This window comes from Amphibalanus amphitrite, unplaced genomic scaffold (genome assembly GCF_019059575.1).
Source record: "Amphibalanus amphitrite isolate SeventyFive unplaced genomic scaffold, NRLGWU_Aamphi_draft 000135F_arrow, whole genome shotgun sequence".
Classification (NCBI taxonomy): Eukaryota; Metazoa; Arthropoda; class Thecostraca; order Balanomorpha; family Balanidae; genus Amphibalanus; species Amphibalanus amphitrite.
In genome coordinates, this window is record NW_024881630.1 from 661,578 (window position 1) to 678,633 (window position 17,056).

General features: G+C 46.7%; 1 protein-coding gene across 6 annotated transcripts; it reads right to left on the reverse strand.

Annotated features, from left to right (window-relative positions):
- Positions 1 to 6,714: 6,714 nt before the first annotated feature.
- LOC122382236 (V-type proton ATPase 21 kDa proteolipid subunit-like) lies at positions 6,715 to 16,117 on the reverse strand. 6 transcript variants are annotated; one of them, XM_043367303.1, is made up of 8 exons: positions 15,894 to 16,117; positions 13,380 to 13,465; positions 12,991 to 13,039; positions 12,422 to 12,505; positions 11,886 to 12,033; positions 11,402 to 11,537; positions 7,500 to 7,615; positions 6,715 to 7,179 (listed from the first exon to the last, which is right to left on the reverse strand). In XM_043367303.1, exons 2-8 carry the CDS (start codon positions 13,444 to 13,446, stop codon positions 7,144 to 7,146), a joined length of 636 nt encoding a protein of 211 aa, XP_043223238.1. In that variant the 5' UTR covers positions 13,447 to 13,465; positions 15,894 to 16,117; the 3' UTR covers positions 6,715 to 7,143. The 6 variants fall into 6 exon arrangements, with proteins under 6 accessions (XP_043223238.1, XP_043223240.1, XP_043223239.1 ...); XM_043367305.1 differs by having other exon boundaries at positions 16,045 to 16,077; XM_043367304.1 differs by having other exon boundaries at positions 15,920 to 15,942.
- Between the last annotated feature and the right edge of the window lie 939 nt (positions 16,118 to 17,056).

Genomic DNA, 17,056 nt, shown 5'->3' on the forward strand with positions numbered 1-17,056 from the left:
CCAATGATACCAATAACTCATTTTCGGTAAAAGTGGCGCTTACGGCTTTCTTCCTTTGTACGGCAGCCATGGCAGGGCCTCCTCTAACATACCCACTGGGTGGGCAAATGCCCACCCAGTCACCACAATTGCCCACCCAGTGGCGTCGATTTGCCCACCCAGAAGCAAATGCAAAAATAAAGGTCCGGTCAGACGTCCGGTAGGAACTACCACTTCGGTTTCCCGGAAAAAAAAACTTGCTAGCAGCCAGTGCCCCAGCCCCCAATCACTGCAGTGCAAGTTATTTTCTACAATGGATGCATCTGAATGCAGGGGCGGTAGCAGACTTGGCGTTTGGGGGTGGGGGCAACTTGGCAACTTTGCCAACCCCCGGAGGGGGGGGGGGGGCGGTGCTAGCTTACAGGGGCCCATGGCCATAGCGGCCTCAAAGGCCCGTATGGAACCCCAGAGGCCGATGTGGGCTCTCAGAGGCCAGTGCGTGACGCCTAAAGGTGTAAGCCATGGGTCCCCAGCCAGACAACAAAATAGGGCCATCAGAGACCTTATAGGCTGATTGGGAACTAAATAGGGCCTCAATTTGGAGCCATCAGAGGCAAATGTGGGCCTCAGATATCAGTGTGAGGCCCTTATAAGACTGACATTGGTCCTCAGAGACCGGCATCGATCCTTCAGAAGCCAGTACGGGGCCCTCAGAGGCACAAAAGGCTCAGTCTTGGATCTCAGAGGCAGAAAATGGGCCATCAGAAACCGGTGTGGGACCTTTAGAGGTCGGTTTGTGCCCTCAGAGGCCAGTTTAAGGCCCTCAGAGACCAGTACAGGGCCTGAAAATGGCAGTTTGAGGCCATCAGAGGCCGACTTAGGCTCTCAAAGGCTAATGCGGGTCCTTGAGGCAAGGATGGGACCCTCAGGGGTCAGTGTGGCACCCTAAAAGACAGGCTTGGGCTGGTGTTGGACCCCAGAGTCCAGAAAAGGCCAAGTTGAGCCCTCAGAGCCGATGCAGGTCCTTAACCCGGCAGTTGCTGGGGTATTTCGCCACCCACCGTTTGCTGGGGGGGGGGGGGCGTTAAACGCCCTCAGCCGATAACTCGAGAACCAATAGGCGCAGCGAAATGCACGAGGCGGCAAACGAAAGAACGCGACGAGACGCTTCAGATGAGTACTTTAAAGTTGAATTTTGAGGTCACAGGTCGGGTCAAGGTCACGTCAAACACCTGAAATCGGACTTTCAGTAGCATGGACTTCAGGACTTCACAATGGGCGCCTCCCGTCATAAACTCTGTCAAAACGGTGCACAATCCATCATATAAGGCCTACAAGAGTGTAAGCTCCATGTAGGGGTCAGTCAAGCATAGGTCAGGGTCAAGGTCAGGTAAACCGGGTAGACACATATCCCCGAAAATCAAAACTGATATTCGCAGCCTGTGACACATGTTTTATGGGTAATTTGGGGCGTAGAACACGATGGTGACATTCATTTTATCATATGTGTACGTGTTTGGGTCAAAAAGTTCAAATTAAGAAATGCATGTATCATGGTCGTGAAGTAGTCATGAGAAATTGCCAAGATTCAGTTCAAGATTTTGGAAAATGCGGAACGATAATCAATAATCGAAGATAGCCATTTGATTGTTCATGGTATTGGCAGTCTAATGGCGTTTACGGCATGTCTGTATGTCTATTCTGTGATTTTCATGGGCGCCGCCACCGGGGGGGACGGGGGGGACGCGTCCCCCCCACTCTCAGAATGGAAGGGGGACGTCCCCCCCAAACTCATTACGGAGCGAGCGAAGCGAGCTTAGTCTTTCGTATAGATAACGGAAATTTCTGAGTATGAGCGGCCGGCACGCTTTTGCGAGGCTTATATCTCAGCAGCCACTTGACCGAATTATACATGCCATAATTTTCGGTAGAGTAGCTGTATTCCTTCTAACAAGTGTTGGACTATTCCTGATGCATGTGGGTGACCCCTTTTCCACGTGCCACGTGAAAAATGAAGAGGTGTCAGTTTTGTAACAATTGCAATATCTCGGTAACTACTGGGCCGATTGCGCTGAAAGTTGGCATGTATAGGTAGGTACCCACTAGGCAATGCATATTCATGTGCTAAAGTTGGGGTGCTGCTGCACGTGCGCACGTGCAGGGGTCAATTCCAGATCTCAAGAACGGCTGAACCGATTGTGCTGAAATTTGATACATGGTTAGGGACCGGTTAGTAGGGTACCGTGCAAAAGTCAGTTGGGAGTTGGGATCCATTTTGCACGTGCGCACGTGCAGGGTGCCGCTTACAGACCAGAGCTCGAGAACGGCTAGGCCGATTGCGCTCAATTTTGGCACATCGTTAGGTTAGGGACCGGTTAGTAGGGTGCAGTGCACAAGTTAGCTAGAGGGATTCCCTTGCAATTTCGCACGTGCAAGGCCCACCCTCTCGCTCGCTCCGTTGGTCGCCCCAAAAGGCGTTTTACTGGTTGTTATCCATACTCGAAATTTGCTTAGGCCCTTCTGTCCAATGAGACCATTTCAGAGCCGGAAGGATGAAAGAATTAGTGGGAGATATTGGTCTGGGCAGCCACCCCAGTGAGCCACTTGGGATGAACCCGACCAATTGAACAGGCAGCCCAGCCCACTGGCACTCACTACACCCGGCAAAGGACTATAGCTCCAGTGGAGCCATTCCTGCATGGGATAGTTGCCCGTCCAGCTCGGAGCAGGGGGGGGGGGGGGGTGCGGCATGGAGGAGAAGGATTTGACTGTCCTGAGGATGGAAGAGATAGAACGTAGCCGAATCTGCAGAGAGGGTCCAGGAGGTTTACATAATCAGTATATGGGGTGTGGGCCTACATGCATTGGTCTGACCCCTGACACCTCGGCCAACAAAATCTCCAGCTCCTGTCCGACCTGTCATCGCGGAACTGCCGATATTTGATATTGTGATCAACGTGTGTCGTATAACACGACTGGCCGAAAATGGGCCTAATATATTTCGTCAAACCAGCCAAGAGAGCATGACTTTAAACCAATCCGACATCGGAGTCAAAATCCGAACAATTTCGAAGACTTCAACTCCGACTCTAGCCAAAACTATTAACTCCGACTGATTCCGGCTCCGACCCCACAGTTCTGCAGTCACACGACACTAAATTTCCAGCTTCTAAGAAATAAGCTAATACGGTTGAGAGGACAACAAAACTTTGAGGCGACTTCACTACTTCACTTGGTGACCTGACCTAAGGTTTTCTGGTATCAAGCTTGTTACACGGGCTGCAAAATCCGTATTTTGGAGCAGTTTTGCCTGATGTTTTTTTTTGCCAATTTTCGCGGCGCTTCGCGCCGATTCATGCAAAACCCCAAAAGAGAGATTGTTACTATACAACGCCCCCTCCCCCACGCGAGTATGCAATATGCATTTCCTATGCAATATGCATTACCGATCAGATTAGTGGCATACATCAGCAATTATAGCCTGATAGAGCACTGGAGGTTTTGCCGTGTCAAATTGAATCGGACATTGGATGTGTATATACATAGGTAGGTACTTGGTGGGAAATCGGTCTATAGCCATACCTTACCTACTTTGTAAGTTGTTGCCACAGTTATGAGTTTTTATGCTTAAAATGGTCAGAAAATAACATAATGAATATTTGCAAAGAGGATTTTATTTTATTTTTACAAAAGAACTGTTTTCCATCTTTCGTAGAGGCTAATTATACTGCAGCGGAAGCTGATTACGCGTTGACCAAGCATACTCGTATTACGTAGTTCAAACCAGCTGAATGCTGATTGGCTAGCGTTTTTTCCGTAAGGGAATGGATTCCTCGGTAATGGAATGACAAAGTGTAGTCTATGGGGATGACTTCAGTCTTCAAACCTAAAATCGATACCGATATCTTTGGCTAGGGTGATCGTTGGGCCATAAAAGCTCTTGATTTGTTAATTCTTGTCTCAGCTCAAGCTACAAAACTGTTACTTCAGTTTAAAACCCTATGTTAAAAGTGGCATATTCGCTTTAAACGTTCAATACATCGGACCGAAAAAGCCACGGTAAGAATGTCTATTTTTTGGGGTTTTCAGTCGGTCAGTCCGTCCCCCCCAGTCAAAAATCCGTGGCGGCGCCCCTGGTGATTTTATATGATTTTTTGAACATATAACGTGTTTGGTCGAAAACCAAGAAATCATGACGTCACTGAAACCTCGATCTCAAAAATTTTCCGGCCGATTTTCTTGAAATTTTGTCACAATAAACGTCAAACAATTCCCTAGAGGCACTCAAAATTTGGCGTGCCTGCGGCGCGCCGTTTTTTTTTTTTTTTTTTGCTATGGCCCAGCGAAAAAAGTGGGGGCGTTTAACGCCCCCCCCCCAGCAACTCGGGGGGTAACCCTCGCCCGTATAGGGGGGAGTCGAACGGACCCCCCTCGATTTTTTTTCCGAATAACTCGCGACCTGTGACCTCTTTTCCGTGACCATGTTTGGCCGAAATCGCGATTCGGCGTATGTCGGCTCGCATTAGCCGCGCGTTTGCAAGCTTTTCGTGATTTCAAACGTTCAAACATGTGATTTGATGTTGCTCCCATACATAAGGGTGGGTGTCAAGGTCACCTGAAGGTCAGGTCACGTCATTGACCTTTGGTGACCTCGGGTGACCTCGGTTCACTCTTTCGAGTTTTTTCATGTTCTAGGCTAGTTTTTTAGCTGAATTCGAATTTAGCAACCATTTGAACATTTACGAAGTAGTTTTGGTGCCTTCGTAACATGTTACGAAGCTGTCAGAGGCGGTTGACACGTAATACGAATACCCGTCACAACCCCTACCGGTTGACCTGACCTGACCTGACCCGACCTGGTCTAAATGCTTAAAAACATCATCTCTGATCAAAACTAACACGATATTCGTGATCAGCACCCCGGAAAACCACATAGAAGCCACACTTTACGACTTTCTAACAGGTCCCGATTTTCCCGGTTTTCGGGTCATTGACCTGACCTGGAAGGTCACCCGATGACCTAGGACCTTAAAATTGTGTATCATCGGCTTCCTCTCGTAACGGGCAACACGCTCGTTTTTTCCGTGAAGCTCTAGCTTGATCAGGGGCCAAACGCGAGGGGGGGGGGGGTCGTGCCGTCGAAGGACGCAATGGCCTGTGCCGGCGAGGGTTATAATTGGGTATCATCGGCTTCCTCTCGTCACGGACAGCACGCTTGTTTTTTTTTCCGTGAAGCTCTAGCTCGATCAGGGGCGAAACGGCAAGGGAGGTCCAACGCCCCCCCCCCCCCCCTATACGAGTACCTACGTTCGCGGCTGGAAAAACACCAATACAGGGGATGGTTAAAGGCCGGCATCGGGTCTTCAGAATCCAGTGCGGGGCCCTCAGAGGCTAATATGGGCCTTTACAGGCCAGCATGGGGCCTCAGAGGTCAGTGTGGGACCCTCAAAGACCGGCATGGGCCAGCAGGGTAGCGCGCTACAAGGCCAAGGATGTATTACAAGTAGATTAAGGTCAATAAAAGCCGTTTTTAGATCAAGAGGACGCGCCAAGAGTAAGCTGACCATGCCTCCTAAAAAGAGGCAGCGAGCATCACCTACCTATTCGATTTCTGGTTCAAGGAGCAATCATAGTAAGTTTAACTCTGCACTTTTGCAGTCTTCTTAAAATTTTAAATGTATGTAGACTAGAGATGTCAATCAGATACCAACTCTTTGGTATACCGATACCAAACTGATACCAACTTGGTATTTGGTATTTTGATCCTAATGTTGTTGGTATTTTGTTGGTATTACGAATCCGGCTAATGTATAAGAGGATACGAATTCGGTAAAAAGTTGGTATTTCCCTCATGTTCCCAAGTTGGTTTGGTTTCGGTATTTTTCCTGGTTTTGGTTGGCATTTGGTTTGGTATCGGTATCCTGATTTTCCGTTATTGATATCACTAATGTAAACAATAGGCATACCTATAAGGTGAAATACACACGAAATACCATATCACACACGACAAACGTTAAACTATAAATGGCACAGTTGGTTGACTGTGAAAGTGATATAGGCCTTAACCCGCCCCCCCCCCCCCCCCCAGTCGCAGGTGAAAATGGTTGCACCCCAAAACAAGTGACTGGATCTGCCCTTGGGCAGGGGAGCGGCGAAAAAATTTGCCCACCCAGTGAAAAATCCTTAGAGGAGGCCCTGAGCCATGGTCTCAGTGTATTCGGTAATTGTGTTTGGTGGCTCGTAACGCCGTTCATATCTTGGGCATGTTAATGGCTAGAAGAATGTGACCGTGCCCCGCGCTATCACAAGTAGTCGCAATGATTTGCGATATCAGTGCCTAGTCGTTCGTGTCGAACGGTGCTCTGACAATGCGTAGGCATGTCAATCCAGATCTCAACTTGCCAGTAACTGACCTACTAATGAGCATGTTTTGCCGACCAATCTAATCCCCAGCCTAGTCATAGTCCGCCGTTGATAAGCGCAGCTATTCGACCCTTGATGTCCGGTTTTAGTGGACCAGTGATTCAGGGCCAGTTTGTTCGTCTCGGAATCTCGGCCACCACTTATACCTCAGAATGCGTTCCTCGGCCGGACAGCGCGTCCTGATGTCCGCGAAGTGTGCGCCGTGCGGCTCCGCACCCAGCTGGCGGGGTAGAACCGTCAGCAGTGCTCCGTTTGTGTGTGTCTCAGAGCCTGTCTTCAGCCACCCCGTGTTCCGATACATGACACAGCGTGTGTGACACCGATGGCTGATTTATTTGCACGATACATACAGACACGGACGCGGATTAGGTAGCGCTCTTTACCAGCCGACCGACTACGGGGGGGGGGGGGGGGGAGCGAATGCGGAATGTTCACACGGCGGCCGGGCGCCAGCCGCCTTCCTCAACTGATGATATATATTATACCTATATACACATATAACGCTGATTAGGCACACACCCTGTACACACACATACGGTCCACCATTCCATTTTTCTCGCTCTGACAGATCACTGGCACGTGTGGCGGCGGCCACAATCTTGATCTGCCACAATCCGCGCGGGTTGTTCGACGGGCCGGCCGCGTCAGTCGGAGGTGCGCCGCGGGCGGCGTGTCCGAACCGCGCCCGTCAGCGCGAGACGCGGCACCATTGCACGGACCAGCAGTGGAACAGCCAGCTGCCTAGGCGGCTGCGTTACCCATCTTCACTTGAGACACCTGCAACAGACGAGGTCACAGTCAGACAAGGTCGGGAAACGTGCGTGATTAGCAGGCTGTATACCCTACACGGCGAACAGCAAACGCCTGCTAACGGTAGACATAAAAAAACTGAACACGCAAAAATGAGTACCTACCTATCGTCTTGGACCCAGTGCCCACCAAGATTTTTGTTACACGAGCACGTTCGCTTTTGCGCGCAATTAATTACAATAGAGCCGTCTGCCTAACCCAGGTACCGATACACACACCCAGCCGAACCCTCTCCGCCCGCTGCCGGCTGTGCCAGCGGCAGCAGTAACCGAGGATGGTCTCCTCACCTGGAGAATGCCGACGATCAGGCCGAACAGACCGATGGCCGAGCCGAAAATCTCCACGATCAGGATGCGCACGAACAGCGAGGCCTCGGCGGCGTCAGCCAGCGCCGCTCCGGACCCTGTCGGCACGCCGCAGTCGCGTCAGAAAACTGCGCTTCACCTTCAAACACTATACAGAGTAAACGGAGACAAACGCCGGGCCAACGTGCTGTTGGAAGCAGGGCTGCGGAGTCGTCGGAGCCGATAATTCTGTCCGGAGTCTGAGTCACCGAAAATCCATCGACTCTGCAGCCCAGGTTGGGGAAATTAATAAGGACGAAAAACTGGTAGCAGCGACATAGCCCAACAGTCAATACACAGGTGACCAATCACTTTAATGTACGATACTTTACTTTGAGACGTAGGGTAGTGTGGGGTAATTTGAACATATTTTTACGTCTTCTCCGTTGTACCAAATTCCAGCTCAACCCTGGATGAAGAAAAACTGCTTCAGTAGCGCAAGTGTCACTTGCTCTCACCATGCAAGCCTCATTTTTGGACGAGCCGAGCATACCTTGAAAAGCATAGCCTCACTTCTCCACCAAGTCACGGTGTGTTCAAATTGCCCCACCGTGGGGTAATTTGAACATACTGCCTTTACCTGTCATAAAAACGATAGTCTCGCCAGCACCGATGTTGTTTGACCCATAAACAAATAGGCAGAACAATTCTTAACATACCTTAACTTGAAAAATCAACACAACAACAAAAATAACAGTTGCAGAGTATCAATATCTGCACGCTGCACAACGGTCAGTTGACAGAATTCGCCTCTCTTCAATCAACAGAGCGTCTATCATTTTTTGTTCGATAAAAACTCCCAACCTTACTGCATCTGTTATAGTGGTGCCAATCGAAACCTGGACATTTGGAGTTCTGATTTTGTCCAATCTCCAATTCGGAATTGGCTGGACAAAGGTAGCAGACTGGACAACATTGGACGATGGCTTGCTACACTTCAGCGCTTTTTATAAAGTAATCGTGCATAGCATTGATTGGCGAATGGAAAGCTTATTAAGCTCTCAATCACAGATAACAGTAGTACTGGATTGGAAACAGAATATTGGCAGTTGCAGTAAGAGGCCGAATGTTTTTATGCGACGGCGCCAAAATGGGATTCTCGCGTGCAGCTGAATGGATAATTTGTGTGTTGTGTATTGCAAGAAATCGTCATTTTTGTGTTTTGTCGTTTACATTTAAAATCGAAGCTACCAATGTTACTTTCATTTGCTTAAAAATTAAAGTATTTCACTTTTAATTTGATCATTTAGAGGGCACAGTGCGTGGTGTTTTCTTTTGAAAAATTGTGGTGCAAAGCCTTACATACGTATACCTATAGGTACATCAACAATGGAGGAGGGGAATGAGCGGTAAAAAAGTGCCGTTCCTGGCTACAACCCAACGAACCAAGAGGAACAAGAGATGTCTCACATGCCACCTATTCGCTTCTCTCACCGAAACATCTCTACGGGCTCAGTGGATTGGCGCCATGGGTCACCGTGACCGGGCTGAGTGGGATCAGGACTATTCCGCTGTGTGTGAGCTGCATTTCAGAAAGGAAGATTTCGAAGATGATCGGTCATTTCGCATCGGCATGCAAAGACAGCGCCGTCGGCTCAAGAGCGGCGCAGTCCTGTCAGTATTAACCAGCGTGGATTACGCGATGCCCCCTGTGCACGAGCGGCCAGCGAAACCAGCCATGGCATCCGCACGCCACTCACACCAGAAGCAGGTTATGAAGGGCCAGACCGATGCGTTCTTCACGAATGACAATATCAGCTATCAGGTGGCAACTACAACTGGTCGAGTGTCCGACAGTTCCCGGAGAATGAGGCGGTACTCCAAAGTCGAATTAAGGGCCTCAGATGGTGGTCACTGGTCACGTTTCAGCCCCGCCGACGCCTCCGCCCGAATGGCACCATCACAGCAGGAGTGACAGCAGGATGGTGCTCTTGTCATCCAGGAGCTAGTGGCCGCGGTGGCGAAATCCACTGAAATGGAGGACCTGGATGACAGCGCCAAGGCCTCCCTGGGACACAGCTCCGGCGCTTTGGCACGCTCGGCCACCAGGCGTGACAAGTAACGTTGCCTCCGCCAGCGTGCTGATCTATCATGGGGCTACGCCGCTGGAGGTACGGCTGGAGAAAGACGAGGAAGACATCGACCTCACCGTGAGGATCTGCCATATTTGGGGGCAACTGCCGAAGACGGAAGCTAACAGGAACCAGCTGCTGGTCTGCGATCAACCAAGAAGTGACGCAGAAGTGACGAAGATAGTCGTAAAACGGGCTGTCGAACTGACCGGAACTCGTTTGCAATCATAGTCACGACGTCCTTAGGAGCCTCCTTCCAGAGATGTATGCGACGGTTTTCAATCTATTTGCTGGAAAGTGTGGAAACATGGCAACTGATAAGTGAGGCAGACACTCAAGACAGTGCTGTCCATCGAAAGTCAGGAAGCAGACACCCCAGCCACTGGTGCAACCCGATCGAGGAGCGACAAGAGGCCAAAGTTCAGCAGGGTCAAGAAGATGTAAGGCGGGGAAGTAAGGTCGCTGATGAAATTGGGAGGGCAGGCGAAGCGAAGTGACACTTGAAGGGGTGTTTTGTGACGTTGGTTTGAATTGTGACGTTTGGATGGCTCGTTGTGACAGGACTGGTGTCGATGAGCATGTAAATAAAGAGAGCAAACTCCCATGTAAAAGTGCTTTTTGTGGATGAGAGTGAGGAATCATTATAATCAAATCAGTGGCATACGTTCCCTCACTACGGTGAGGAAAGTGCAGCAACGTTTAGTAAAATAAGTTGCCATTATGCAAAAATGCAACAATAAACACGAGCACGGCTAGATTGCTTCTTTATAAGTTTCATTCACATAAACCAATATATATATATATATATATATTTTTTTTTTTGTTGCCTGTGAGAGGAGATATCGAAGTCTAGGCACGAAATATTCGGTTCTGTTTTCGGCCTCTTACTGCAGCCACCGGAATCCTGTTTCCAATCCAGTACTACTGTTATCTGTGTCTCAATATAATGAACACTTTTCGGCTGGTAAAATTACATTATAAGCAATTTAATTAACAGTTTTGAGTGTTGATTAATGCGTAATTTTCGGACATATTTGGACAAATGGCTGACTTAAACATTTTTGAACGGAAATCAACGAAAATGCCGGAAATTAGACGGATATTAGAAGTAAATTTTTATAAAACTGGCATCACTAATCTGCTACTGCTTTGGGTCGAAAATATTGGCAAAAAAAACTGGGAGCGTTGTTTTTTCGGAGCTATCCCTGTCTTCACTGAAATTCTCACACTATGTTCAAATTACCCCACGCTAAAAGTTTTTTGCCATATTTAAAAACAGGCTTCAAAAGCAAATTTCTTGGATTGAGGGCACTGATTAGATCATTGTACAACAAAAGCCGTTGCGTATTAGGCACTAGCAATGCAAGATTTTGCGCTACAATGAAGTTGCAATGACGTGTTTTAGGCGTTTTTACTTGCGAAATTGATTTTTTACAGTGTGCGTCAACATCATCATTCCCTGAAACTTTAAACCCCATTCATATGATAGCCCTTTTAGTTACGATAATTTCCCTCATTGGTCTTATTGTCATGCCACTTATGGATTTTCCGTAATTTTCTGTTTTTCACACTATGTTCAAATTGCCCCACATGTTCAAATTACCCCACCCTACCCTAGCTGCTGACTACCGCGAGCTCGTTGGATATCGACGGATCATGCACTTCAATGAATGTGTGACACACAACTACGGATACAGCAAACATGTTATTCAGCAGTGAACGGGTGGAGTCCGTGCCAGTCCCTAGTGCCACTCGTCCCTTCGAAGCACGTACCGACGGTGCCGACACAGATGCCGCACGCCAGATTCACGAAGCCGACAGTGACGCCCGACCAGAAGATCAGGTGGGCCGAGTAGATGTTGTTGTCCAGAATCAACGGATTCTTCGCCACCTTATCCAGGTCGTACGTCTACAGAGGCGGAAAAAAACGGTTCGGTGTCAGGCACGATTGCATCAAGTCCAGCACCAGTCCGGTAGTCAGACAAGTATATAATTACGGTATCGGTTAGCTTGCGATATCATGAGACTTTGTGTAGATGCTTAGTGAAGCAGACTGCTCGACAAGAGATCCCAAGGAGCTATCACTATCTGGTAAATACTGAACAGCACGTCGATGATAACCACCTGATGGATGACCAGGCATAATGATGCGGACTGGCATGATATTGTTTTCAGTTACAGTTCAAGTCTGAGATCCTTGGCAGCCAATATCCAGCAGTGCAATACGAGCGCATGAGGACGCCGGCCGCGAACTCACGTCGATCATGCCGGAGAGCACGATGGCCACGATGAGGCCGTAGATGGCGACCGCCTCGCAGAAGATGATGGACACCAGGTTTTTGGTCTTGATGCGCGGCGCGCGCACGCCGGCGCCCATGACCGAGACGCCCGTGGTGAAGATGCCGCTACCGAGACACGGGTACGGGGTAGAGTCAGCGGACGGACGCCGCAGCGGATCGTGAGATCGTCACCGAGATACTGAATCTGAGCGCTGAGCAGCCGAGGGATTTTCCAGTACCTATTTCGCACATGGAGCATTACGAACTATGTATAAGGCCACAATAACATTAAGCTATTTCATAATACATTGGTTTAGTTGAAAGCATAAACTATGTGATCATTCACATTGTGACGTGAAAGCAGTCAGACAAGAGGAATTAGCGGTAAATTTCAGTTCCTACATTTGAATCATTTCTGGACAGCGACTGTCCGGCGCGGTTAGCACGTCCTCTCGACGGCCGTCTACCTTGCCGGGCGTGGCCTGGGGTGGCATCGGCCGGCAGGTCTACTTACAGGGCAGCGCCGACCACCGAGAGTGCCACGGCCAGGCCGACGCCGGTGGCCGCCCACATGTACGGCGAGGTGTTGGTGAGGAACCTGCGGCGGCGAGAGAGACGAACCAGTCACACAGCTCACCAGGGGGCACTCTGGCTGGTATCATGAGCTATAGGAGACACCCAGTTGAGCTATCCTGCAGCTCATGGCCAGATGACATGCAGGTATTCCTAGTACATGGGGACAGTCTACTATAATCATCAGTCATCCATAGAAAAACAGACATACAATCATGTACATAATTCACCAGCTAAGACAACTGTTGATTATGGATGAGCTAGAATCTATTTTACATGCAAAGCTCACTAGCTGGCATGCATACAATACTGTGTATTAGTGAACAGTAAACCTTTAGACATACTTTAAGCTATGCATGAATCTACCAAGTTAATGCAACCTGCATTGACATTGTCCCCTCTAACCAAGGATTGAGATGTCAAACTTTGGTAATGTTCAAACAATTTCTGATCATAAGGCACACCTCACTGTGCAGTGTGCACATTGCATCCAACTATGGTAACACTCACCATCCAAAGTCAATGCGTTCTCCCTGGCCAGTAAGAAGGTAGTAGAGTGCTGAAAATGGGCAGACTCACTTAGCACTGCATGTATCATAGGTACTACCAAAGAGTGAATAACAAACATTATTAAGTTTAAATAAGGCAGCACATGAACTGAAATACACAACTTATCACATGTTTTTATTTTATATAGGTACATATTTTACTTTATTTGCTTTTGCATAGTACATATAATTATTTTGTACCTTACACATATGTATCTTTATATGGATTCTAGAGAAGCAAATAATGAGCACAGAGTTTAATACTGTTGAAAATTAAAATCTAAGTAAATATATGATAGGTACACAAAGCATGCAATCATTTGAGGGATGTGTTGTTTCCTGCTTGCTTACCAATAACAGTGAGGACAAAGAGGTAGAGTCCTCCAGCAGAGTACAGGTAGCTATTGTAGTACCCCATCTTGAAGTACTATTGATTTCTGTAGAACAGGGATTGTAAAGTTAGCCATTCCGGCTAGCCTACCAAGTCAAGAACAACACAAATGGGGTAAGAGTATGATTGCCTAAACATATTGGAGTTCAAGCAAACATACATAATGCTGGCTTCTTGTCTTATTAAAGATGCAAGCAGTTTGAACTGAAGCATTAACATGTTTCAGCTATTTTCACAGCTACAAGCCTACAAGGATCAAACACTGGGAGTCACAGGGATTAGACAGATGACCTGTACTGTTAGAATTCGGCAAAGGTTAGATAAATATTTATCTGAAATTGTTCACAATATTTCTTAAAGTAGTTCTTAAATAAAAAAGTTCTGTAAAAGCCTGTAACACTTTTTACTGGACCACAGCAGAAGATAATTGTGCCAAATTGAAATTAAGGTTGCGCAGGTGCAGCAAATCTACGGATGCCCTAGCAGTGGCCTTGACCTGAGCCATGTTGAAAGCCAAGCCAGTGAGAAATTCCAAGAGCTTGTGCAGCCCCAATACAGCACAATTCCCCACCGCTGAGCAGCTAGGTAATCTCAAATCTGAACACAACAGCACCACAGCTCCAGTATAGTCGACTACAGAATGATGTTCCACTCCTCAGAAGCTATCAATTGTCCGGAGTGCTAAGTTGTGCCGTTTATCACGCAATGAAGCGTGTCGATTGTGAGCATTGGGACAAAGCTATAATTTGTTATCTCAGACCGTGTGATGCGGCACAGCCTACAACTCCAGGCAAATAATTGCCTGTGAAAAGTGGAACATCATTCTGTAGTTGACTATATATATCCCCCATCCTCCCTTAATCTTAAGAACAATCCAATGATGTTATGCATGGTCATGAAGTACTGTGACATTAGGGTCCCAAAAGACATTCCTAAAAGTAACATGCATCAATAATAAAACACACAAACCAGTCGGGCACACTGTGGTATTTCCGATCCATTTATGGAAACGTTTCCATTTTTGGAACAATGTTCCAAAAATGGATACGCCATTTCCAAAAATAGAAACGATCTGTTCCATAAATGGAGACGCTGTGTGCATCGCTACCTTTAAAGCAAACTGGGCATTGATTGGTGCAATTTGGCATGCGCAGGATGCCACCAATCGACAGCCAGCATTCTAGTTTATGTTCCTGTTCTCCGACTTTCCGATCAGAAAACCGAAAGTTGACGAACGAGGCGATGCTTATAACATGTTGACGTGATAAAAAAATTCACACGTTTTTCTAATCGAAAATAATAACATTTATGAATGTTTTGAACAAAAAATAACGTTTTTAACAGACTACTGAAAGACTGACTCATTGATTGGAACAACCACATCACCGGGAACTTCAGTTTTTCATTCATTTTCACGCTGCGTTTTCCGGTGTACCAGCGGCCTGGTGGTCGTCAATCTTTGATTAAATCGCATGAAAGTTGTTGCAAAGCCCTATTTGGAGACTTAAGTGGGCATTTTATGATATTTCAAATGTGCTGAATATGATCGTAGGCTCGGATCAACGTAAATCTCCGTGCAAATACGTAAAAAGCAGGATGGAAATAAGGTCTGCACCGTCGTCACACCAAATACCGTTGTATTCTTACGATGAATTTATTCATTCTAGCTCATGTGTAACATTGATATTAATCTTATATATTGAAATGATATCTACGCTTTATGTATTGCCCACTTTGGACCACATCTGTCCAGTAGTTTCTGGGAAATCTTAGTTTTAGTTGACTTTTGAATGTGCTCAAGCTGCGGCGCGTAAGGTATTATTATCGAACCCGACGTCCAAGGTAACTGCCGAGAGCCGAGATGCTAAACCAGTCCCAAAACATCAAATTTTTAGTTGCATGTGAATTTTAAAAACACATTTAAGCTAAGTTTGCACACATTTGAAATTCAGCGTTTCTATTTTTGGAACATCGGCGTTTCCATTTTTGGAAACTAAGTCTCCATAAATGGATACGATTCAGGAGCATTTTAAAGACGTGAATTTTTATGCATACGACAGCTTTTCATGCAAGAAGACAAGTGCTTTTGGTGTATCTGAGCTTGTTTTACGCGAAACAGTTGTTATACATCGAATCCAGCCACCCTTGGCAAGAAAATATGTGCGGAGATGTTAGCGTTTCTATTTATGGAACGAGCGTTTCCATTTTTGGAACAGAAGAGTAGTCAAATTTGGAAACGTTTCCAATAATAGAAACGTCTCCATAAATGAATCGGAGATACCACAGTGCGCCCGACTGAAACAAAACACCTAACCTCAACCTTCCGTAATATGTGAGCAGTCCTCCATTCCAGGTTTAAACGATGAGAGACTAACATACGTAAATTCATCTATGATCATGCTGTTGACAATGGCTAGCATAAAAAACAATTAAAATTATCAAAATACAAATTAATCCACATAACCTGCACCCACCGGCCCAGCGCTTTTCCCGTGACAACCTCGGGCCGCTAGTAGATAAAAGTGTCTAGCTTATTATCGAATTCTAAGACGAAATATACTAGAAACTCTAGCATCAAATGAGTAATTGACCCATCAAATAAATGTTTTTTTGTCACAAAAATACCTAAAAATTCTTTCAGTAGCGCAATACAATCAACGGATGCAAAATACGCTAAAAAATATTCTACCGAAAAACACAACTGAAATTTGAAGCAATTGATCTTATGACTTAGGATGCGTTCTATAAGATTCGGAGTATTATCGCTTTTGTTTTCGCCTGTTTTGATGTAATATTGTTAATAAATATAGCTTAAATGGAATGAATATTTCAAAAAATAACAGTTTGACAACAAAATTAAGTCAATACTGAGCGTAAAACTTGTATTCTGATAAAAACAAACATCGTAAAAAAATAACGAACAGTACCTAAAAAAGCGAAGTCTGCGCAGTATATACTTTAATGGCGCATAAGTCAGCTGAGCCCTGATCGGCGGCCGGCTAGTACTCTTGCCCGCGCTCACATACGTGCACGTTACCCCGGCAACGGGCTATTGACCAATGAGAAGCGAGAAAAGTGTTACGTCACTGCGATTTTTCATATACCTGTGCCCCCCGGACGTGACGTAGTGTGCTCGCGTGCGTGCAGGGTCTCTGCGATCGAAAAAGAGCGCTAGCAGCGCGCCACTCGACGCCGCAATTGTCTAAAGCGGCGTGTTAGTATGCTTTATTATGAATGATGTGTGTAAAAGTGAGTTTTTACGTTGTTTATTTGGAGGAAATGGTTGGAATAAATTAAGTTATTTTTATTTCTGTTGATTGGAGTTTTTATTGAAAAGATTTCGGTCTATAGCATTGATATTTACTGAAAATACCTTCGCTTGAATAAATTGCAGATATTTGGCAACTGAAGTGTTAGGTAAGCCTAAATGATATGTAAAAAGGTAAGAGACACCCTGATTATCATTTGAGAAACGAAAATATATGAATTTTCCTTATAAGACTCGCTCAATATGCTACTCCGCGGTTTATGCCCCGAGGGTGTCCGAGGGTTCCCGTTAGTTTGTCGTTGGCGCTCGGCTCGCGCGCGAGCCGACGTCACCGGCTGTGACGTCGGCTCGCGAAATACGTCATACCCT

What these genes read in the sequence shown, in the direction of transcription:
- LOC122382236 (XM_043367303.1), bottom strand. Translation starts at nt 13,446, where the DNA reads ATGGGGTACTACAATAGCTACCTGTACTCTGCTGGAGGACTCTACCTC. An exon ending in TGCTCTCCGGCATGATCGAC is followed by an intron (nt 11,538 to 11,885) that starts GTGAGTTCGCGG and finishes CCGCCTCTGTAG; the next exon opens with ACGTACGACCTGGATAAGGT. An exon ending in CATCTGTGTCGGCACCGTCG is followed by an intron (nt 7,616 to 11,401) that starts GTACGTGCTTCG and finishes GCGTGCCGACAG; the next exon opens with GGTCCGGAGCGGCGCTGGCT.